Source organism: Streptopelia decaocto, assembly GCF_964273445.1.
Source record: "Streptopelia decaocto genome assembly, chromosome: 1".
Lineage (NCBI taxonomy): Eukaryota > Metazoa > Chordata > Aves > Columbiformes > Columbidae > Streptopelia > Streptopelia decaocto.
In genome coordinates this window covers 862003-886396 of record NC_138663.1, presented here as the reverse complement: position 1 = coordinate 886396, position 24394 = coordinate 862003, and the positions used below count along the sequence as shown (strand labels likewise).

The 24394-nt window shown below is 62.6% G+C and overlaps 1 protein-coding gene across 4 annotated transcripts in view; it reads right to left on the bottom strand.

The window, feature by feature from the left end:
• SBF1 (SET binding factor 1) overlaps window positions 1–24394 on the bottom strand; it is an 85339-nt gene that overhangs the window by 36216 nt on the left and 24729 nt on the right. For all 4 annotated transcript variants that reach the window (XM_082076201.1, XM_082076202.1, XM_082076203.1 and 1 more), the window contains exons 2-4: window positions 7791–7876; window positions 1909–2046; window positions 1627–1755 (exon numbers count right to left, since the gene is read on the bottom strand). In XM_082076201.1, coding sequence (XP_081932327.1) covers window positions 1627–1755; window positions 1909–2046; window positions 7791–7876 — 353 coding nt within the window. The remainder of the gene's footprint in view (window positions 1–1626; window positions 1756–1908; window positions 2047–7790; window positions 7877–24394) is intronic.

The following is a 24394-nucleotide window of genomic DNA, read 5'->3' as shown; positions in this document are numbered from 1 at the left end:
CCATCCTCAGAGACCTCCTGGGGATACGCGGTGACATTCTGGGGTTTGTGTCACAGCTAAGGGAGAAATGGCCCGGATCAACAGGCCTGTAGAGCTCTTGTCGCTCGTCTGTTCCTCAGAAATTACTGAGGTGAATCATTCAAGCAACCGAGCACTGAAATCAGGCAGCCAAGTGCGCAATGCAACGTGACGGGGCCTCCTAACGAACCAGCCAGGGAGGATGAGCCGTCCCTGCCTGGACTCTCTGCAGTGACTCCTCGTCCTTCTGGAACTGGGGAGCCCAGCACTGGGCCCAGTTCTGCAGATGGGGCCTCCCAGGGCAGAGCAGCAGGGGAGGAACAACCCCCCTGACCTGCTGCCCACACTCTTCCTCACAGCCCAGGTACCACTGGCCAGCGGGCACAGCGCTGGCTCGTGTCACCCTGCTGTCCCCAGGACGGCAGGAGAGCGGCAGCCGCTGTGGCCCGGCCGACCTCGCTCTGCGTGGGAGAACGAGCAGCTCCGGCGCTTTAGAGCATTCCAGCTCCATGAAGGCCATCCCAGACATGAGGACAACTACACGGTCAACTGTTTGCAACGAGGGAAACGTGTTGGTGATCCAGGCTCATTTCTACTCACGTGCACCTGTGCTGTTAAAAGCCACCTCTGTAACGCCAGACACACAGCTTGACCCCACCTCGGGCAGCTTTCCCCCAGAACACCCCGGCTTTCCTCCTGGGAGGGTGGTTGAACACCGGCACCGGTTCCCCATGAGCTGTGCAGCCGCCATCCTCGGAAATGACTCAAAGCCCAAGTGGACACCCTGCTCGAGCAGGGCTGGACCAGGTACCTCCAGAGCCGCCTCCAGAGCCGCCTCCAGCCTCGGTGACCTGCTTTGGGGTGTGAGTCCGCGAGGCCCCAAGATTCTGCTGTCTGAAGCGGCTCCAGGCCAGAGAACAGAGTGATATAGTGACATTTCCACCCTGACAGTTATTAATGCCTGGAGCCCGCTGCGGCTCAACGCCCTGAGGGAACAACATGTGCTCCCATTCACTGAGCTGGCTGCGAGCATGAGGTTCAGGAACAGAAGGAAGACCAGAGGCGATGTTGTTACCATGGGAGGGGAAAAGGAAGGACACGGGCTGGCCCGCTGGAGAACGCTGCGAGCCCAGCGCCCGGGCACGCGCAGGAGAGCCCCCGGCCCTGCCCGGGACCAGGGGCGCAGCTGGGGGTGCCCACGCGTCCCCCGCGGACACAATGCGCACCGAGGCCGTTTGTAAGGACGCCAGCTCGCAGCCCGCGCCCTCACACACCTTCTACAGCCACATAATGCAGCGCGTGTAAAGAAACAGAGATGGCCAAGATAAACGCTCCGGCAGGAACGGGCTGTGCTTCACAGGTTTGCCGTGAACAAAACCGGGTCGAGGCCCCAGCTGCCGCGGCCCCGTTTGCCGCTCGGGTTCACCGCGCAGCGCTGACCCGGCTCGGGGTGGGTGGGGATGGGGCTGGGCGATCTCCCACGGGTGCTGTGCAGGCGGCTCCTGCTCCTGGCAGCCACTACACGGCTCCTGGTCGCTCCCAGAACCGGAAAATCCTCACTCGTGTTGCTCTCCCCGCTCCCCCAGCCCCAGCGCGTTCCACACTCACCCGGAACACCTCGGCGTGGTCCAGCCGCGACACCAGCACCAGGCTCTTGGGGGCAAAGAGCTGCGCGGGTTGAACGGGAGACGACGGCTCCTCTTCCTCCTCCTCGCCATTCCTGGGGTGGCTCTGGGGCTGGGGAGACACACGTCAGCCAGGTCCCGGGGTCACAAACAGGCTGATCCTCCCTCTCCCAAAGCTCTGACGCGGGGGCCGGGGTGAGAGCAGGAACCACCGGCCAACGCCAAGGGCAGCCCAGCGCCGCTCCCAGCCCGCCCGGCGCGGTACCTGCGCGCTCTCCACGGCCTCCCAGAAGGTGAAGCAGGCGCAGTAATGCCGCTCCGAGTTGATGTCGGTCAGCACGGCCACGAAGAAGGTGGGGGGGTTCCTCTCGGTGAAGAGCTGCCAGCCGCTGGGCTGGCAGAACTGCAAGAGACGGTGGGGATGGCGGTCAGGGCGCTGAGCCGCCCCGCAGCCCCCGCATCGCCGTGGGGCCGCGGCTTCGGTGGCTGGACAACGAGAACACAGATCACGGGTACCGACGGAGCCCGGAACCGGCTGTGGGGACGGGAGCTCAGGGTGGCAGCGCTTCACCTCTGGAGGGCTGAGGAAACGGCGCCGGGCGCCCTCCCCGGCACCCGCGGCTCCCGGGGCGTGGGGGGAGCGCCAGCCAGAGGCTCTGCTCTGCTTTTGGCTGGGATAATGTTCATTTTCTTCTCAGTACAGTGAGTGCTGCGTTTGGATTTCTATTGAGAAGGATGTTGATAACACGTTGATTTAGTTGTTGCGGAGCAGTCAAGGACTTTTCAGGTCCTCACGTTGCGCCAGGGGCACAAGGAGCTGGGAGGGGACGCGCTGGGACAGCCGACCCAGGGACACCCACCCCTCTGACGTCAGCTCAGTGTGGGTCTGGGGAAGGAGCGGGAAGGGGACGTTCGAGTGACGGTGTCTGTCTTCCCAAGTCACCGTCACCCGTGGCGCGTCCCTGTGTCCTGGGGACGCTGAACACCCGCCCGCCACGGGAGGCAGGGGATCGATTCCTCATTCGGCTTTGCTTGCGTGTGCAGCTTCTGCTTTACTTACTACGCTGTCTTCATCTCAACCCACGAGTTTCTCACTTTTACCCTTCCAGTTCTCCCCCCTCCCACCGTGGGCGGTGGGCGAGCGGCTGCGTGGGGCTCAGCTGCCAGCGGGGGTTAAACCACCAGGCTCCCGGCCCCTGCGGAGGGGGAACCGGGAAGCCCTTCCCCTCCTCTGTGCGGGGACAGCAGGACAGGTGACAGGTGACAGGACACAGACGCGGCCCCGATGGTGACACTGCGCCCTGCGAAACACCGGCCCTGGCTGCACCAACACGCGCTTCAGGCAGCTCCGAACACGGTTGGACGGGTTTCTGGGGACTTTCCAAACACCCTCCCTGGGCTGGTGGGTAATTCCAGCCATGCGGCCCAAGGACTGTCCCTGGGTTTCGAAGCCTCAAGGGATTTTTCTCTATTTCCTCAGTGTCTGCATGTGGCTGGTAGAATCACAGAACCACAGGACGTCCTGGGCTGAAGGACCCACAGGATCATCAGTTCCAGCTCCTGTCCCTGCACAGGACACCCCACAGGTCACCCCGTGTGTCTGAGGACGGTGTCCGGTCTCTTCTTGAACACTGTCAGGTTGGGCCGTGACCCCTCCCTGGGAGCCTGGTCAGTGTCCAGCCCCTCTGGGGAAGAACCTTTTCCCCATGTCCCACTGACCCTCCCCAGCACATCTGCTGCCGTTCCCCAGGCTCTGTCACTGTCACAGAGCAGAGCTCACCCTGCCCCTCCTGCTCCTGCTGAGGAACCTGCAGCCCATGAGCTCTGCGCTCAGTCTGCTCTGCTCAGCTGAGCACACCCAGGGACTGCAGCCGCTGCTCACACGGCTTCACTCCAAACCTTCACTGACTTCGTGGCCTCCCCGGCCACCCTCCAGCAGCTTGATCTCCTCTCTGTCCTGTGTCCCCAGCCCCGCACACAGTGAATGAGCCATGAACTGCGGATCCCCAGGGCTGCTCCTCCAGCAGAGAACCCGTGAGGACATCGACAGGCACTGGAACAGGCTGCCCAGGGCCGTGTGGAGTCACCAGCCCTGGAGGGGTGTAAAGGGCATTTAGACGAGGTTCCCAGGGACATGGGTTAGTGCTAGAGTGAGGTTATGGTTGGACTCGATGATCCTGAGGGTCTCTTCCAACTGAAATGATTCTATGATTCTCTAACACCATCACCGCTAATTGGGCGCAGGGAAACGACGGCACAACACAAACATGGACACACCAGCACCTCCACTCGGGGTTACACCTGCCCAGGCCAAGGCACGGCTCCGTCACCCCCTGCCCTGGGCCCAGCGGGACCATCACAGCCCTCGATCCCCCCACGGGCCGGACAGGAGCTCCGAGCAGCCAGCACTCTGCCATGGACACAGGGACACCCATCAGCTTCCTAAAGGAGCGCTGCGCAGAGGACAGGTCACTGCGAACCACAGCAGGGGACACCGGGATCGGGTGACACCGCCGGGGTCGGCGGCTCTGCCCGTCTGTGCCCGGAGCCGCTTCAGCACCCGCTGCTCCCTGAGCCGTGTGTCCTGCAGCAGTAACGCAAAGCAGGCACGTGTTCACGCAGCAGGAGGCAGCCGCGTGTCTGAGCGCCCCAGCCGCTGCCGCGATCCAAACCAGATCCTCTACAAAGGACAAACGTCCTCCGTGAAAGACGGGCACACGTTGGCTGGAACAAGAGTCCTCCAGGAGCAGCCCGACCGCGGCCGATGGTACCGTGGCACCCTGCAACACCGTGGGTGACACAGGTAAAGCAGACTAAACTATGGACCCCACGCAGAGCTGAAGATCTGTGTGTGCGAGAGGGAGCTCGTCACCCACCCTGCCCAAAATCAGCCCCGGGCTGGGAGGATGCTCACCCTGCACCCTTGGGGAGAGACTGTCCCCTGGGATGGGGACCTCGGATCCTGGGGCAGCTCTGGGCCCCTCACGCCAAGAAAGGCCTTGAGGTGCTGGAGCGAGTGGAGAGAAGGGAGCGGAGCTGGTGAGGGGCTGGAGCACAATGTGATGGAGCGGCTGAGGGACCTGGGGGCTCAGCTGGAGAACAGGAGCTGAGGGGAGACCTTCTGATCTCTGAACTGCCTGAAAGGAGCTTGGAGCCAGGGGGGTCGGGCTCTGCTCCCCAGGAACAAGCGCCAGGAGCAGAGGAAACGGCCTCAAGTTGCGCCAGGGGAGGTTGAGGTTGGATGTGGGAACAATTTCTCCCCCAAAGGGCTGTGGGGCATTGGAACAGGCTGCCCAGGGCAGTGCTGGAGTCACCATCCCTGGAGGGCTGGACAGACGGACAGGAGGTTCTCAGGACATGGGGCAGGGACAGGCTGGGTTATGGTTGGACTCCATGATCTGGAGGGGCTTTCCCAACCAAAACGACTCTGTGGTTCTGTGATTCCATCCTATGACACAACCACCCACGAGCAGCCTGAAGACCCGGGCACCCCGCGCTGTGTCCCGCAGACCGGTGGCACCGTGGGACAGGGGGACGTGAGGACCAACCCAAACGACGCTGTGACCAGCGCAGGGGGGGGATCCAGCGGGGAAGGGGAACCCACCGGCTCTCCCTGGAGCACAGAAACCAGCACAACCCACCGGCACCGGTTTGCGCTGGGATCTCTATCCCGCCGCACAGCCCTCAGCCGGTGCCACCGCGGGCACTGCAACCCGCGACCCCGGGACGCGAGAGCCGCTGGTCACAGCCCAAAGCGGGGCCCTGCCTCAGTTTCCTGCAGTAACACCCAGCTCTCCCAGTGCCCCAAGGCCTGGAGACGCTGCTCCAGCGTGGGGGGCTCGGGGCTGTGCGAGGGGAGGACGCTGCAGCTCTACGTTCACACCCCACGTCTCTCTCTGGAGGAACTTCCACCCACTAAAATGGGATGTTTTGTTTGGAAACGCGGTCAGACTGCGCGCAAGGGCAGAAGCTCCACATTCCTGCTCCCCACACACACCAGAGAACCTTCTCCCCCCAAAAAGCTGTTAAAAAGGAACAGAGCGGTGACCGCAGTGTGATGTACAACCCAAACCCCCAGGGCGGGCTCTGCCTGATTTTCGGAAGCTGCTGTAGCCTGGGCGCAGTCCTGCTCAGCCCGGACCCTCCGGCTCCCAACGGGACAGGCTCCCATTGCTTGAATTCCAGGGATTTTTTGGCCGGACAGTTTGACCCTTGGGAAAAGCAGCAGCTTTCCTCTTTTCTTGGGCCGGCTCCCAAGTCCCCTGCAGGCAAGCGGGAAACACTAACCAGACAAAGAGTATGTGCTTCAGCCTCAGACAAAACAGCACCGAGCAGCCCGGGACTGCACCGGCGCCAGGGCGAGCACGCGATGGGAAGGGGAACCGGCCACGCTCACCGGCGGCACACGGCACGATTTGGTGGCCGTGGCGGTGACTGCCGAGGCCATGGCCCTGGGACGGGGCAGAGGGACGAGATGGGGACCAGCTCTGACACCCTCCGCTCCTGCCACCGTTTAAGGCAGGGGTTTGGTTAAGCCTGACACAGAGCTTTGGGTGGCACAGGGCACGGTGCTGCTCAGCCTCCAACAGCCACGGCTCGCGTGGGAGCTCCCCACACCAAAGGTGCGGTGACACCAGCTGGGGACAAGGCCACACAACGTGGCAGGAGCTGACGGGTGGTGGGGGTGGCCGCAGACCCACCACTCGGAAAACCAGCGTTAAATCACTCAGGGAACTTGCCCAGGCCACAGAATGAGTGGCCACTGGGCCACCACCCCTTGGCTACCCAGAGCCTGCCCAGGCCAGCGATCCCAACATGCGGTGACATGTTCTAGGAACACAAGCTCCCAAGGCCAAGGCCACTCTCCCAGCTGGGCTCGACGACCCTCACAGGTCCCGCCAACCTGAGCGACTCCGTGATCCTGTCCTGTGATCCACAAAGCCCCAGGGAGGCGCAGGGACCTGGAACGCCCCTTGCTGCACCAGGCACCCCGGGCTCCCCACCAAAACAGCCCTGGCCAGGGCTGATGCTCGGACGCCCTTGGGCGAGTCCCGCTGGCCGGTGGCCCGGGCTGGCCCGGCCCAGCGGGAGGTGACAGCTCCGGGGACACGGGGGCTCTGGGCTCTCACTGACTGTCACGCTCCGGCCCCGCAGCACCGGCACCTCCCGCCACAGCCACGGCACCCGCGAGGCCTTGGGGAGCAGCGTGGGAGAGCCCCGGCGCGGCACGGGCGGGACTCCTGGAGCCTCGTCCCTCTCCGGTTTTGTCCTCTGCTGCACTTCAGCTGCAAACAGGGGAGGAGGAGGAGAGAAGCCTGAGGGGGGGCTCAGTTTAGGGGTGCAAAGGGTCTGGGAAGCGGCAGCCTGAGTCACTCGCTCCGGCCGCGGCGCAGCAGCAGCTCGTCCCCTTCAGAGCTCCCGGTGGCAGCACCGCGGCAGAGGGACGGCCCGAGGGGAACTTCTGCTCAAATTTAGCAACGAGAACAATCCCTTTATCCTTGATCAGTTAAAAGCTGGTTTGTGAAGAACCCACAGCATGACGAATTCCACTGGGTGTGTCGCTTTACGGGTACGACCCGGCGGCATCGCAGCCTCCGAGGGCTCCGGCAGCTGGAGAGCGGCTCCGGAGAGCCAGGGAAGGGACACGGCGCCGGGAAAGGGACCCAAGGCTGACGGCTCCTCGTGGGTGGATGCAAACAGAGCACACCCAGCCCTGCGAGGGTGGGGAGGGCGAGGAGGGCGAGGAGGGCAAACCGCTGCTGCCGGCCCGGGAAGAGAAGCGGTTTGCTGTGCGGAAAGGTCGCACAACAGCAGAGCCCTGCTTCTCGTGACGGGGACATTGACACCGATGCTCTCGAAGCGTTCCAGCTCCGGCCGATCCCCGAGGAGGGAGCAGCGGGCAGGAGAGCGCTGAGCGCCGGGCAGGAGAGCGCTGAGCGCCGGGCAGGAGAGCGCTGAGCGCCGGGCAGGAGAGCGCTGAGCGCCGGGCAGGGCGAGCGGCAGCGACCGTCTGGATCCAAACGTGTTGAGAGCTGTGCTGGGGGCAGGTGGGAACCCCCGTCTCGTGAGGGTCAGACCCGCGGCGCCCAGCAGGATGTGTGCACGCAGTGTCCCCGTTCCCGCGGTCCCGAGGGACAGCACACTCACCAGCTCGATGCCCTGGGGAAAGGGGTTGTCCTCCCAGTCCTTCTCCGGGAACCGCTGCAGGATCTGGCCCTGGCCATCCCCGCTCCCTGCGGAGACAAGAGCGGGTCAGCGGGAGCAGCACCGGCGGCGCCGCAGCCCCGACGCGCTGGCACCGCGGCACCGCGGCACCTCCACGGATACGGCAGCGCGGTGACCCCGGCCCCTTCCGCAAACACGGCTGGACGGCGGCGATTTCCATACAGTCACGAGCAAACAGCCCGCAAACCCCTTATCTCGAGGTGCGTCAGAGGCAAAGCAGCAGCGCAGCTGATCTCAGGTTGTGAGCTTCCTTCCTCGCGTCGCTAACACGCGATCATACGCACCGATGTGGAACCACCTTCACTGCTCGTTATCTACAAGTTGGCACTTGACCTTTTCGCCAAACAATGGCATGGCGCTGCTCGGTGTTAGTTTGGGCTCCCCTGGAGCTGCCGTTTCCCTGCGGTTCCACGGCGCTGGAGCGGCAGCGCTGCTGGGGCTCCCACCCATGCCCGACACCAGCGCCGGCACAAACCCGCTCCGCACCGGACCGGGGCTGATCCCGCCGGCTCTCCTGGAGCCGCCAGCTCCCGGGACAGCCCGAAGCGAGGCCAAACCACCCCTGGAGCTCGGGTCGCTCTGGTTGTGCTCACAGAGCCTGCAAGGTGGAAAAAGCTTCTACACCGGCCACGTCCCGTCAGCGACAAAGCTGCTCACGGTACAACCTGCCCCGGTGCAGGAGGCTGCGAACTGGGAGCGCTGAGAAGGGCTGAGCTCGCAGCCAGGCCGGGCACAGCCGGGAAGGCAGCGGCACCGGGAAGCGGGACCTCGGTCCCCACAGAGCGGCCAAGGGACGGCTGTGAGCACCCATCGTCCCGGGGGCTGAGCGCCTCTGATCATCCAGCCACAGGATGGGCTGGAAGGGACCCTGAAGTTCCCCCAGCCCCCCTGCCATGACAGGGACATCTGCACCAGCTCAGGGTGCTCAGAGCCCGTCCAGCCTGGCCTGGGATGGCTCAGGGATGGTTCAGCCACCCCCTCTCTGGGAACCTGGGCCAGGCTCTCACCACCCTCAGGGCAACAATTCCTTCTTCATGTCCGACCTGGATCTCCCTCCTTTAGTTTAAACCATCACTCCTTGTCCTGTCACAACAGGCCCTGCTCAAAAGTCTGTCCCCATCTTTCTTCTGGGCCCCTTTTCAGTCCGGAAAGGCCGCACTAAGGTCTCCTGGAGCTCCTGTTCTCCAGCTGACCAGCCCAGCTCTCTCACCTGTCCCCAGCAGAGCTGTTCCAGCCTCGGGTCATTCCTGGGGCTGCTCTGGCCCCTCTCCAGCAGGTCCCTGTGTGTCCTGTGCTGAGGACCCAGAGCTGGACCAGCACTGCAGGGGGGTCTCACAGAGCGGGGCAGAGGGGCAGGATCCCCCAAACCTGCTGCCCGCGCTGCTGGTGACACAGCCAGGACACTTGTCCCTCCCAGCAGCACCTGCTGCCTTTGGGAGCTCCAGGACTCCGCTCCCCAGCGGCACAGCCGGATCCCGGCCCTGGGGGCAGGAGGAGCCTCCCCAGAAGCGGCACCACCACGGGGCTATTTTGGGCACCCAGCCTGTTTCCAGCGCTCCGCTCCCCACCAGCCAGCCGCAGCTGAATTTAGCAGAACAAGGCACCAGAAAAAATGCCAGTTATAGTCTGCAGCCCAAAATGGAAAGGTCAGTGCCAAGAAAACAGTGTTGGGTGTTGGGTTAACCAAACCCCCCCAGCTCAGACAGCTCCTCGCCCGGGCAGGTCCCACGTGCCGCTGACACTGTCAGTGACAGCAAACCTGCCTCCCCCAGCACCAAGGGCCGGCTCAAGTGTCACGGACAGGGAAACCCTTTCAGACACACCTCAGCCCTGCAGCTCCCTGGGCCCCCACGACACCCGGAGCCCCGTCCTGAGCACACGTGTGCACCCGCGCTCACCTGCTCGCGGGGGAAACAGATACAAGGTCATGTCTTGTGATTATTTAACGGCTAGACTCGATGGTAAAGGTCCCAGAACCCCGGCCCCCCAGGCTGGTTGGGAGTTCTGCAGGGCCCAGCCCCCCCTGCTCCCGCAGGGTCCCAGAGCAGATCACACAGGATCCCAGGGGCTGGAATGGCTCAGAGGAGACTCCACACCCGCTCTGGGCAGCCTGGGCCAGGCTCTGGCACCTCCCAGCAAACGAGTGTCTGCTCGTGTTCACACGGAGCCTCCTGTGCTTCAGTGTGTGCCCGGTGCCCCTCACCCTGGCCTTGGGCACCACTGAACAGAGTCTGCTCCATCTGACACCACCCTGACATATTGATCATTGATCACATCCCTCTCAGCTTCTCTTCTCCACCCAGCAGCCCCAGCTCTCTCAGCCTTTCCTCGGCACAAAGATGCTCCAGACCCCTCAGCATCTCCGTGTCCCTCCCTGGACCCTCTGCAGTGACTCCTTGTCCTTCTGGAACTGGGGAGCCCAGAACAAAGCTCCTCTCCAACCAAAGCGATTCTATAACTCTGAACAATTCTATCCTCCTCAACACAAACGTACCAATGTCTCCAGGAGCTGTTCAGCGCCAGGGGAAGCCTGACCCGCCGTGTCCTCTGGGCGTCCAGCGCTGCAGCGCTCTTTAGCATCCCATGGGTGGGCACATCCTGACTCCTGTCACAAACCCTGGCCAGGCTGCCAGGCCTGTCCCAGCGGCTCCTCGGGCAGCCTGATCCTCGCCTGCCCATTTCTGGCCCGTATCAGCCCGTCCCAGGGACACGTCCCCTCCCGCGGGGGCAGCGGGACCAGCGCCGCCGACTCCTGCTGTCCCAGCCTGGGGACACACGTGTCCCGTCCCCCGGGCTCCCTTCCTGCCCCTGCCCCACAGCGCCCCGGCCCACGGCGACACCTGCTCGCCGCTCTGGGGCAGCCGGTCACCGTCAGCGTTAGCGCTCGGCTATATTTGGACGTTTATGAGATGTTATCATCGTACAGGAAATTCTAAATAAGCAAAACGTTAAACACTCAGCTGACACCAGCCGAGCAGGCGACCTCAGCCCCGGGCCGGTGTGGGGAGCGGCCACGCGGGAACGGCCGGTGCCTGTGCCGGGGGGCACGGCCAAGCGAGAGACTCCCCATCGCCACCCCCCCCGGTGCCGCAGGTGATGCCGGTCTGTGCCGAACCACCGGGGACACGGCCGGGCCCGGCCAGCGAGGAACCGACCGTGCAGCGGCTGAACCTGGGGGCTCAGCTGGAGAACAGGAGCTGAGGGGAGACCTTCTGATCTCTGAACTGCCTGAAAGGAGCTTGGAGCCAGGGGGGTCGGGCTCTGCTCCCCAGGAACAAGCGCCAGGAGCAGAGGAAACGGCCTCAAGTTGCGCCAGGGGAGGTTGAGGTTGGATGTGGGAACAATTTCTTCCCCAAAGGGCTGTGGGGCATTGGAACAGGCTGCCCAGGGCAGTGCTGGAGTCACCATCCCTGGAGGGCTGGACAGACGGACAGGAGGTTCTCAGGACATGGGGCAGGGACGGGGCTGGGGAACGGTTGGACTCCATGACCTTGAGGGGCTCTTCCAACCAACATGATTCTGTGACTCCAGCACCTCAGGAGCTGGATCATCCCTGTGGAGCTGCTGCGACGACGGAGTGAGGAGAGTTTTTTAGGCAAAGCACCTTGTTCGGAACAAGCCCCTTCCCAGCCCTGCCAGTCAAACCCTCTGCTCTCTGGTTACCGGAACACGGGGTGTTTCACCACACCCCACGGTACAACCTGTGCTGTCGGTGTCAAGAAACGAGCGCTCCTGCGGGGTCCGACACAACCCCACGCCCCCAAACCTCGACCATCCGCCATGACGAAGTTCGGGGGAACACGGAGCTCGCGAGTCCTCAGCACCAGAGCATGAGGAGCTCCAGCACCGACAGATCATTCAGTCCTCAGCGCCGGAGCACGAGGAGCTCCAGCACTGACAGATCGTTCAGTCCTCAGTGCCGGAGCACGAGGAGCTCCAGCACCGACAGATCGTTCAGTCCTCAGCACCAGAGCACGAGGAGCTCCAGCACCGACAGATCGTTCAGTCCTCAGCACTGGAACACAAGGAGCTCCAGCACCGACAGATCATTCAGTCCTCAGTGCCGGAGCACGAGGAGCTCCAGCACCGACAGATCGTTCAGTCCTCAGCACCGGAGCATGAGGAGCTCCAGCACCGACAGATCGTTCAGTCCTCAGTGCCGGAGCACGAGGAGCTCCAGCACCGACAGATTGTTCAGTCCTCAGTGCCGGAGCACGAGGAGCTCCAGCACCGACAGATGGTTCAGTCCTCAGCGCCGGAGCACGAGGAGCTCCAGCACCGACAGATGGTTCAGTCCTCAGCGCCGGAGCACGAGGAGCTCCAGCACCGACAGATGGCTCAGTCCTCAGCACCGGAGCACCAGGAGGTCCAGCACCGACAGATCGTTCAGTCCTCAGCACCGGAGCACGAGGAGCTCCAGCACCGACAGATGGTTCAGTCCTCAGTGCCGGAGCACGAGGAGCTCCAGCACCGACAGATCGTTTCAAACACAAGTGTCCTGCCAGCTCAGCCCAGGCACACAGACACGGGCCTCAGCCTCACGGCTGCTTCCAGTGCTGTTGGCAGAGGCTTCCACGAGCTGCTTGGCATCTCAAAGCACATATTATTTAACAAGTTTAGCTGCTTTAAAGCATCATAAAACACTTTACGCTGCAAAGCAAAACAGTATTAACCCACAAAGCAACAAGCCATGAAACGCAACCTTCACGGGGACCTGAAGCTCCTGCTCATAGTGTTGTGGTGAGCAATGGGCACACCAAAGCACACCAAAGCCCACCAAAGCCCAGCAAAGCCTGCGCCATGGGCTGGGAGCGGCCCCGGCCCTGCAGCGGGTCACTGAGGGTGGTCATGGAGCGACCCACGTCGCCCCGGCAGGATGGCAGGGGCTGAGCACCCGCCCCAGCACCGCGGGAGCGCCACATGGAGCACGGCCTGAGCGCGGCCTGGCCGCCCGCCGGCACCGCGGGGCGCGGGAAACGGGCGGCAGCACGGAACGGGCACCGCGGAGCCTGCAGGAAACAAGCGATCCGACCAGAGACCGTCAGAGAGATCCTTGTGCCTATGACAAAGCAGCAGCTGACTACCCAGGGTGGCTGGAATTCAAATCAAATGAGATAAATAAAATAAAATGCCACAAACAACAACCCACCACCACTGCAGGCAGCTGCTGTGACAAACTGAGGAATCACAGAACCACAGATGGTTTGTGTTGGGGGGACCGTCCCAGCCCCCCCAGTCCCCCTGCCAAGAGCAGGGACATCTGCACCAGCTCAGGGTGCTCAGAGCCCGTCCAGCCTGGCCTGGGATGTCTCAGGGATGGTTCAGCCACCACCTCTCTGGGAACCTGGGCCAGGCTCTCACCACCCTCAGGCCAACAATTCCTTCCTCATGTCCGGCCTGAATCTCCCTCCTTTAGTTCAAACCATCACCCCTTGTCCTGTCACAACAGACCCTGCTCAAGAGTCTGTCCCCATCTTTCTTCTGGGCCCCTTTTGAGTCCGGAAAGGCCGCACTAAGGTCTCCTGGAGCTCCTGTTCTCCAGCTGACCAGCCCAGCTCTCTCCCCTGTCCCCAGCAGAGCTGTTCCAGCCTCGGGTCACTCCTGGGGCTGCTCTGGCCCCTCTCCAGCAGCTCCAGGAGATGCTGTTGGGACCATGTTGATATGCAGGGTGAGGCTGGGGTCAGGTGCCCCCGCCGTCCCCATCGCTGCGGTGCAGCACACGCCCGCCCCCGCCGCGGCTGAACCGCAGCCAGACCCCGCTGCGGCACCGGTGTGCGGCACCCGCGACCGAGCCCGCGGCAGAACAGCCCCGGTTCAAGACCGGCCTGGCCGAGCAGACCCGCTCGCGGACGGACACCGCCCGGGCCCAGCAGGACTCTCCCCTCCACACGCCAACCAGGAAACACCATTTTATTGTCCACTCTAAATCCACAGCTGCTGTTTCGCTTTCAGATCTCACCACTCCAGCCAAGTCCGTCTGTCTGTCCCCTCCCTTCCCGTCACGCCTCACCCAGGGAGCGCCTTCCCAGCAAACCCCCGTGTCCTGCTCGGCTCTCCCATTCTCAGCACAAGAAGCACCTTTGGGATCTTCCCGGTTGTGTGATTTTTGTGTCCATCCCACTGGCCTCCAAGTTTCCTGCGGGAAGCCTGATGATGAGAAGGGCAAGAGCACCACTGAGCACCCGTTAACGGGGGTCAGCCCGGCAGGACGGGGAGGCTGGGACACTGGGATATTCCAGCTCCTCCTGCCCGCGAGCAGTGTGAGGCTCTGGGGTTTATAGAACAAGAGAGAGAGAAGAAGGCAGAAAGAGGGATTCAGAACCGCGGCAGCGAGGCCGCCCCATCCCGAGCCTGTGCCCTCCCCCACAAACCCACCGCACCAGGGGGCACGGCCCCAGAACAACAGCCGAGTGTCTGCCGGGGGACAATGGCCGCACTGTTCCCTCATGACATCTTCATGAACGGAGCACCAAGAATGGCTTTGCTATGGGGAAAACAAAAGGGCTGTGTGTGGGGTGGCCCGCTGCTCCCGGCCAGCGCCGCAGCCCCACGGCTGCCACGGCCCCGGCCCTCCCCGGGGACCCCCGCTCCAAACCCCAGCGTGGGGCATGGCAGCCGCCGTGTGACACAGGGGACACGGGCAGAGTCCCTGTGCTGCCATGGGATGTGGGATGGCACTGACGGGCTGCCACCGGCCCCAGGAGACCAAGTCCCTGCTGCGGGCACAGGGGCCAGCGAGCCCGGGGAGTCAATAACCCAGACACACAAATAGCCCAGACACACAAATAACCCAGACACACACAGAATCCACACAAACACAGAATCCACACAAACACAGAATCCACACAAACACAGAATCCACACCTTCTCCTCCACTTCATGTTCTAGTGCAACCTCACACAAGTTGGGGAAGAGCCGGAGCTCGACCGCTCGGGGACACGGGCCCAGCAGCCAAACCAGCGGCACCGAGGACTGAACCGGACCCAGAACCTGCACCTGCAGCACGTCTGCAGCACATCTGCGGGACAGCACGGACACTTTCGGCTCCTAAAAACATCCCTTTGAGGCAAAAATCCCTACAAAGAGTCAAAGTTGCACTCAACGCCAATTCCTGTCCTGAGCACATTGAAGAAAGAAAGGGGAAAAAATGAACTCATTCTGTGTTTAACGATCGCCTTGGTGATGTTTTGAGGACGTGCTTGGCTTTCTGTAAACACGAGATGATAACGATCAGAAGGACAAACAGTTTGGGATGGGAGCGAATGCAGAACTGGGAGGGAAAGCAAACTGTCTGCATGCAACGCCTGTCAGGATGGGACCGACGGCGTCCCCAAGGAAACGCGACCAACGGAGTCCCCATGGAAACGCGACCAACGGCGTCCCCAAGGAAACGCGACCAACGGCGTCCCCAAGGAAACGTGACCAACGGCGTCCCCATGGAAACGCGACCAACGGCGTCCCCATCGAAACGCGACCAACGGCGTCCCCATGGAAACGCGACCAACGGCGTCCCCATGGAAACGTGACCAACGGCGTCCCCATGGAAACGCGACCAACGGCGTCCCCATGGAAACGTGACCAACGGTGTCCCCATGGAAACGTGACCAACGGTGTCCCCATGGAAACGTGACCAACGGTGTCCCCATGGAAACGCGACCAAGGGCGTCCACATGGAAACGCGACCAACAGCGTCCCCATCGAAAAGCGACCAACGGCGTCCCCATGGAAACACGACCAACGGCGTCCACATGGAAACATGACCAAGGGTGTCCCCATCGAAACACGACCAATGGTGTCCCCATGGAAACGCGACCAACGGCGTCCCCATCGAAATGCGACCAACGGCGTCCACGTGGAAACACGACCAACGGCGTCCCCATCGAAATGTGACCAACGGCGTCCACGTGGAAACATGACCAAGGGTGTCCCCATCGAAACACGACCAACGGCGTCCACATGGAAACGCGACCAACGGCGTCCACATGGAAACACGACCAAGGGCGTCCCCATCGAAACACGACCAATGGTGTCCCCATCGAAACACGACCAACGGCGTCCCCATCGAAATGTGACCAACGGCGTCCCCATCGAAACACGACCAACGGCGTCCCCATCGAAATGTGACCAACGGCGTCCACATGGAAGCGTGACCAAGGGTGTCCCCATCGAAACACGACCAACGGCATCCCCATGGAAACGCGACCAACGGCGTCCACATGGAAACACGACCAAGGGTGTCCCCATCGAAACATGACCAATGGCGTCCCCATCGAAACATGACCAACGGCGTCCCCATCGAAATGCGACCAACGGCGTCCACGTGGAAACACGACCAATGGCGTCCCCATCGAAATGTGACCAACGGCATCCACGTGGAAACATGACCAAGGGTGTCCCCATCGAAACACGACCAGCTCTTGTTGGGCAATCCCTTCCAATGGCCGGAGAAGGCAAACCCTGCGCTTTGGGTCACCCATCCTGCAGCTGGGGTCGGTGCCCGGCCGGCACGGGGTGACGAGGACCCGCGCGTGTCCCCAGCACCGTGATTCCACGCAGCGTCCCAAGCGCAGCTCGCTCTGGAGGGGCCGCTCAGCAGTGACATGTTTACAGAAGAGCTAAAATTAAAGCCCGAAGAAGCAGCCGGCGCTGCTCTCGCAGAGCTCGCCGCCGTTCTATTTTCACCCCGCTCATCCCGGGCCCGGCGCCCATTCCGAGCTGTCATTACCTGCCTAAACCTGCTCTTACTCTCCAATTAAGTGTCTCAACACCCACCCCGGAGCAAACAGCTCAATGGGGAAGGAAAGACCCAGGGACCGGGTGGCGAAGGAGGGACCAGCCAGCAGGACCCCCCGTTCAATACCCCACCCGGGCAGGGAGCTGGAGCGGAGGATTCACCACTGTCTGCCCAACAAACCGCAGGTTGGGAGCCCCGGCACGGGACACGCCGATGCGGAGCATCGCTGCCTTGGAAAGCTCTGCTGTTTCTTGAGCGGATGCCAAGGGGCGAGCTGTATTTATCTTTAGAAACATTAAGGCATAAGAGGAAGTAATTAAACAAAAAAAACCCCCGTCTGTTTCCGAGAGCCCGTCCCAGGAAAGCGCTGCTGGGGCCCGGAGCTTCCTGGCAGGGGACAGAGATAAGGGTTTACAGCCCCTTGTGCCCCGCGGCCTTTGCTGGAAACGCTGCCGCTGCGTCACGGGAGGCTTCTCAGCAATACCCTGGGCTCGGTGTGACCGGCAAACACGGGCCCACCGCACACACCGTCCGTGGCCACCGGCGGCACAGCACCGCACCAGAGCGGTGCCGAACGCAGCCCAGAGCCGCCGCGGGGCACGGACACGGCAAAACCAGCCGGCCGCACGAGGGCTGCAGCGAAGGGACCGTCCCAGCCCCCCCTGCCATGAGCAGGGACATCTGCACCAGCTCAGGGTGCTCAGAGCCCGTCCAGCCTGGCCTGGGATGTCTCAGGGATGGTTCAGCCACCACCTCTCTGGGAACCTGGGCCAGGCTCTCACCACCCTCAGGGCAACAATTCCTTCCTCATGTCCGGCCTGGATCTCCCTCCTTTAGTTTAAACCATCACCCCTTGTCCTGTCACAACAGTGCCGGGTGCTTAGAGGGAGAGGACGAGATGGTGCCCGGGGCTCCCGCACAAGCAGAGTCCCCGGAGCGGCTCTGGGAGCCGTGTCCTCTGCGCGGCACCACCGACTGAAATCACTCATGTCAACTCTGGCTCTTGTCCTCTCCCGAGGGAGGAACTGGCTCCCAAGGGCTGGTCCAGGCTGCTCGGGCCGGGTGCTCCACCTGTGCAGGTGACGGCCACACACCCCCAGGGAAGGGTGATGGGACACAGACCCCCACAGAATCACAGAATCACCTTGGTTGGAAAAGCCCCTCAAACTGATGGAGTCCAACCATAACCCACCCTGTCCCTGCCCCATGTCCTGAGAACCTCCTGTCCGTCTGTCCAGCCCTCCAGGGATGGTGACTCCAGCACTGCCCTGGGCAGCCTGTTCCAATGCCCCACAGCCCTTTGGGGAAGAAATTGTTCCCACATCCAACCTCAACCTCCCCTGGCGCAACTTGAGGCCGTTTCCTCTGCTCCTGGAACACGGCGCGACTCCCCCAGCCCCCCCCTGCAACCGGCCCTGCCCGGCTGCTCCTCTGCAGGCTGGTGAGATCTGCACCGAGCTCCCAAATCCCCACAATCCACAACCCAACCCCACCGTATTAGTGAAAGGACAGCGAGACGCGGCTGCTGCGGGGGCACAGGGACTGGAGGGCAGACACCTTCTCCAACTCTTTACCATCACAGGTATTTTTGGTGAACTGCTGGTGTTTGGAGCAGATGAATGCCATGTTTTTCCCATGTTCATCATCCAACACTCCAGGATCCTCCTCAAGCAGAGCTGTCCCACTGTTGCCCCTCGGGGACACCGGTGCCTGGACCCCGTCTGCCCAAAACCTACACCCGCTTTCAGTGGAACTCGTTCCGAAATCCACTAACGAGCCTCATTAGCACAGCATTCGGTCTGACCCCCACCCTCCCCGGCGCAGGGCAGCGCCCGCTCACACAGAGGAACGACGGGACGGGCCAGCGGCACCTGAACCCTCAGTTTCTGTCCCACTTCCTCCTCAGCCCAGAGAGGCTGCACAGTGATGCTCAGCCATGTTTGGTGATCCTCAGTGATGCTCGGCGATGCTCAGCCATGTTTGGTGATCCTCAGTGATGCTCGGGGATGCTCAGCCATGTTTGGTGATCCTCAGTGATGCTCGGTGATGCTCAGCCATGTCTGGTGATCCTCAGTGATGCCTGGTGATGCTCAGCAATGTTTGGTGATACTCAGTGATACCTGGCGATGCTCAGCAATCCTCCACAATGCTCAGCGATGCCTGGTGATACTCAGCCATGTTTGGTGATACTCAGTGATACCTGGCGATACTCGGCAATGCTCAGTGATCTTCAGTGATGCTTGACGATGCCCAGTGATTCTCAGTGATACTCAGTGATGTTTGGTGATACTCAGCGATCCTTGGCAATGCTCAGCAATGCTCAGTGATACTCAGTGATGTTTGGTGATACTCAGCAATCCCTGGCAATTCTCAGCAATGCTCAGGGATCCCTGGCGATGCTCGGCGATCCCTGGCGATGCTCGGCGATCCCTGGCGAAGCTCAGCGATGCTCAGAGATCCCTGGCGATGCTCGGCGATCCCTGGCGATGCTCGGCGATCCCTGGCGATGCTCGGTGATGCTCAGCGATCTCTGGAGATGCTCAGCGATCCCTGGCGATGCTCGGTGATGCTCAGTGATCTCTGGAGATGCTCAGCGATCCCTGGCGATGCTCGGCGATCCCTAGTGATGCTTGGCGATGCTCAGCGATCTCTGGAGATGCTCAGCGATCCCCGGCGATGCTCGGCGATCCCTGGCGATGCTCGGCGATCCCTGGCGATGCTCGGCGATCCCTGGCGATGCTCGCAGCAGCCAGATGAGCTCAGCAGAGCTGCGGGGCTGCTCCGCGGCGCAGGACGCTCCGTCCATGCCCCTCCCTGCCCTCACGGTGCCCGCAGTGACGGTCGGTGCTCGGCACTGGGGCTGCACGTTCGCGCTCCTGCCCACGCCCTCGCCATGGAAGATGCAGCTTAAGTTGCAATACGGGAGCAGCATGAGAATCAAAATGGGTCACGAAAGGCTGCGTTAGACAGGTTGCTCTGTCTGGAGGTCACGGGCCTGTGCAGCCCAGTAGATGCAGGGTTACCCACAGGAAACGGGTCCGAAACACGACTCTCCTTTGCAATACAGGAATCCAAGGGGATTTTGGGCGGACGCACCAGCACACACGGCTCCCGAGCCCCCCAGCGTCTAATTACACTGGGTCACACGCAGGAGAAGAGCTCGCTGTGTACAACCCAGGGCAGTCCTTCCACGCTCACAGCAGCACACGGTTTGCAAAGCGCCGTGTCTGAACTGGCGCCGGATCCCACAACAACCCAAAGGTTTTTCTGCGGAACCGAGGTGCTGGTTGGATTTACCGCAGGGCTCCGGCTCAGCCGGGCGGCACCGCGGCTGCACCCATAGGGGCCCATGGCGCAGGACCTGCTCGACGCCAACCCGCAGCCCGGACTGTGCTCCCGCAACAAACGCAGCGCCTTGCCGACGGAGACGTGACGGTGCCGGGGCAGCGCCGGGCAGCCACCGCTGCTCAATCGCCCGAGCGGGGACCCGGCACCCGCTGGGAGCTCCGTCCCGGAACGCGGCTGCGTCTGGACGCAGGACAGAGCTGGTTTCCCCTGCCCCAATTTTAGCATCCCCCCTCCCGACCGCGATGGCAATCCCCGGCCGTGGCACGGCGCGCACGGCAAACAGCGCGGCCCACGCGCGGCTCGGCGGGCACAGAGAGCTGCTAAAAGCGTCCCGGGGAGGAACCTCTTCTAATTTTACCCTGTCCCGATAATTACAGGGCCACGCCACCAACATTTACCCAAGGCCTAAAAACAGCCGGCGCTGCGCCGATGGCTCCTGCTGCCCCGCCACAGCTCGGCAGCGCCGGGGACCCGCCGGTCCCTCCGCAGAGCCGCACCGGCGGGACACGGCCGCTGGGCACCCCCAGCTCATGGGGCGGTTGTGGGGACACGCAGCACCTCTGTCACCCACCATTATGTGCAGCGTGAGGCTTTGGGACATCACAGCCCCGCTGGCAGTGTGGGACGGCCCAGCACTCCCTGCACAGGGGCCTCGAAGAGTCACAGAAAACAGTGTGTTCGCCTCAAAAACTGCACCGGAGCCGGTTCTGCTCCCCAGGAACAAGCGCCAGGAGCAGAGGAAACGGCCTCAAGTTGCGCCAGGGGAGGTTGAGGTTGGATGTGGGAACAATTTCTTCCCCAAAGGGCTGTGGGGCATTGGAACAGGCTGCCCAGGGCAGTGCTGGAGTCACCATCCCTGGAGGGCTGGACAGACGGACAGGAGGTTCTCAGGACATGGGGCAGGGACAGGGTGGGTTATGGTTGGACTCCGTCAGTTTGAGGGGCTTTTCCAACCAAAATGATTCTGTGATTCTATGACTTACAAGCAGCAAATCCAGAGACTCTGCAGAGTCCCGGACAGCGATGGGGAGCGCAGGACGGGGCAGACGCCGCCTGCCTGCTGGGCCGGGACAGAACCACTGTCCTGCAGCAGCTCCTGCAGGGATGCGGGACCCAGCTCACCTGCGCCAGCCCCACCCAGAGCGACCCAGGACCACGCTCCTCCCTAAACCAGAATTCATTTGATTGATCCAGTTCTTCCCCGTCCTGGGTCACATCCCATCCCTGGGGGCTGAATCACCCCCAGGTGCCCCAAGCAGCGGGATGGAGGGAGCCAGGCATGGCGCAGGGGTCAGGAGCGGAGCCGGGGCACGGCGCAGGGGTCAGGAGGAGCGGAGCCGGGGCACGGCGCAGGGTTCAGGAAGAGTGGAGCCGGGGCATGGCGCAGGGCTCAGGAGCGGAGCCGGGGCATGGCGCAGGGCTCAGGAGGAGCAGAGCCGGGGCACGGCACAGGGCTCAGGAGTGGAGCCGGGGCACGGCGCAGGGCTCAGGAGGAGTGGAGCCGGGGCACGGCGCAGGGCTCAGGAGGAGCGGAGCCGGGGCACGGCGCAGGGCTCAGGAGGAGCGGAGCCGGGGCACGGCACAGGGCTCAGGAGGAGCGGAGCCGGGGCACGGCACAGGGCTCAGGAGCGGAGCCGGGGCACGGCGCAGGGCTCAGGAGCGGAGCCGGGGCACGGCGCAGGGCTCAGGAGGAGCGGAGCCGGGGCACGGCACAGGGCTCAGGAGCGGAGCCGGGGCACGGCGCAGGGCTCAGGAGCGGAGCCGGGGCACGGCGCAGGGCTCAGTAGGAGCGGAGCCGGGGCACGGCGCAGGGCTCAGGAGCAGAGCCGGGGCACGGCGCAGGGCTCAGGAGGAGCGAAGCTGCACAGTTCTGCAGGAACCTCTTGGTATGAGCCCCAAGGGGGAAGGGGCTGATGCTAAAGAGAACTGAAAACACCACCAACTCCAGACTGCTCTGGGATGGAGAACTAACATTCCCCCCCAGCCTTCGGCTTCCTCACCAACAGTTCCGCGGCGCGGCAGGAACCGAGCGGGCAGAGCTCTCCCGGGAGCCCCTGCCCCACGGATCTGCAGCCTAACGGAGCAAGAATGGCCTGAACAGAGGGAGAAGGGCCCGCGAGGGGCTGGAAACACAGCGGGAAGCCCGGAGGAACGGCCACAAAGCCAGCACAGCTCCCCGGGACACAGGTCACGGATCCCCTGCCCTCTGTCCCACGTTGTCCCACCCAGGCCACCCGCCTCCCCACGCCACTTTCCCACCCGTTCCTCCTCACTGAGCCCATCCCACCGCTCAGGACAAAGGTTGCCACGAGGGTAACGAAACGCAAACCACAAGTGATCTCCTCTGAAGCCCTTTCACCAACGCTCCATAAAGCGCCGAACACCTGGGGACACGCAGTTACCTTCTCCAACAGCATCAGGTTCATTACCAGCTGCTACTTAGGAGGTTTTCATCCAGCTTGTAAAGAACTATCTACGTTCTATTCTGTCCAAATTGAAGTTATTTTTTAAAAGGAAAAAAGCAATCCCAGCCTCTTAACAATACAATGGCTACATTCACATCAACTGTTAACGTTAAACGCTAAAGTTACAGCAGTTCTGCCATTGCTGTGCTCTTGGCAGCGTCCCTCCTGCACCCACTCTAACGCCCATTTTCTGAGCCATCAGGGGCTTTGGGTCACTGGGACAAACTCCCAGAGCTGAGGCGGGTGAGGGGGCTGGAGGCACCGAGCACCGGGCCGTTCCTCCCCGTTTTTAGCAATGTCGATGAAAAATGACGGTGCTGAGTCCCCAGTCCAGACTGCCCAACCGTGCCCGGGGTCTAATGGTGACACCCACCCCCAGGCACCCGAGCTTCCTTTAGAGCCTCTGGGTGGCCGTGAGTCTGTGTAGAGTCCTGCATCTGGGCAGGAACAACCCCAGGTTCCAGTGTAAGGTGGGGAATGACCTGTTAGAGAGCAGCACAGGGGAAAGGGAGCTGGGGGTCCTGGGGACAGCAGGGTGACCATGAGCCAGCACTGGGCCCTTGTGGCCAGGAAGCCAATGGGACCTGGGGTGGGTTAGAAGGGGGTGGTCAGTAGGTCAGAGAGGTTCTCCTGCCCCTCTGCTCTGCCCTGGGGAGACCACACCTGGAATCTTGTGTCCAGTTGTGGCCCCTCAGTTCCAGCAGGACAGGGAACTGCTGGAGAGAGTCCAGCGCAGCCACCAAGATGCTGGAGGGAGTGGAGCATCTCCCGTGTGAGGAAAGGCTGAGGGAGCTGGGGCTCTGGAGCTGGACAAGAGGACACTGAGGGGGGACTCATTCCTGGGGATCAATATGGAAAGGGGCAGTGTCAGGAGGATGGAGCCAGGCTCTTCTGGTGACAACCAGGGACAGGACAAGGGGCAATGGGTGCAAACTGGAACACAGGAGGTTCCACTTGACTATGAGAAGCAACTTGTTGGGGTGAGGGTGGCAGAGCCTGGCCCAGGCTGCCCAGGGGGTTGTGGAGTCTCCTTCTGTGCAGACATTCCAACCCCCTGGACACCTTCCTGTGTAACCTCAGCTGGGTGTTCCTGCTCCATGGGGGGATTGCACTGGGTGAGCTTTCCAGGGCCCTCCAACCCCTGACGTTCTGGGATTCTGTGGCAGCGAGTGAACGGAGGAAATGCAACGGCACAGAGCGAGACCTGCGCGGCTGCGGCGATTCACGGTCCCTCTCTCTCAGCTGAGAGCCCGAGCGGGGCTGCACATGCGCCACCAACAGTGCACGAAATGCAGAGAGGTTGAGGCTCTTCCACCCCCGGACCTCCTGAGCTCAGCACCGCGCAGAAAAGAGACTTTGCAGCTACCAGATAAGCCTAAGGCAACAGACCGAGCTTGGTTTAATCCAGCCCATAGAGCCGCGACATGCATGGGCCCGGAGACAAATCCTGCAGGCAGCCCGCTGTGCCGGTAACCTGCTCAGTGTGCTGGTAACCTGCCGGTGTGCCGGTAACCTGCTCGGTGTGCTGGTAACCTGCCGGTGTGCCGGTAACCTGCTCGGTGTGCCGGTAACCTGCTCGGTGTGCTGGTAACCTGTTCGGCGTGCCTGTAACCTGCTCGGTGTGCCAGTAACCTGCCTGCTGTGCCGGTAACCTGCCTGCTGTGCCGGTAACCTGTCTGCTGTGCCGGTAACCCGCTCGCTGTGCCGGTAACCCGCTCGCTGTGCCGGTAACCCGCTCGCTGTGCCGGTAACCCGCTCGCTGTGCCGGTAACCCGCTCGCTGTGCCGGTAACCTGCCTGCTGTGCCGGTAACCTGTCTGCTGTGCCGGTAACCTGCTCACTGTGCCGGTAACCCGCTCGCTGTGCCGGTAACCCGCTCGCTGTGCCGGTAACCTGCCTGCTGTGCCGGTAACCTGCTCGCTGTGCCGGTAACCCGCTCGCTGTGCCGGTAACCTGCCTGCTGTGCCGGTAACCTGCCCG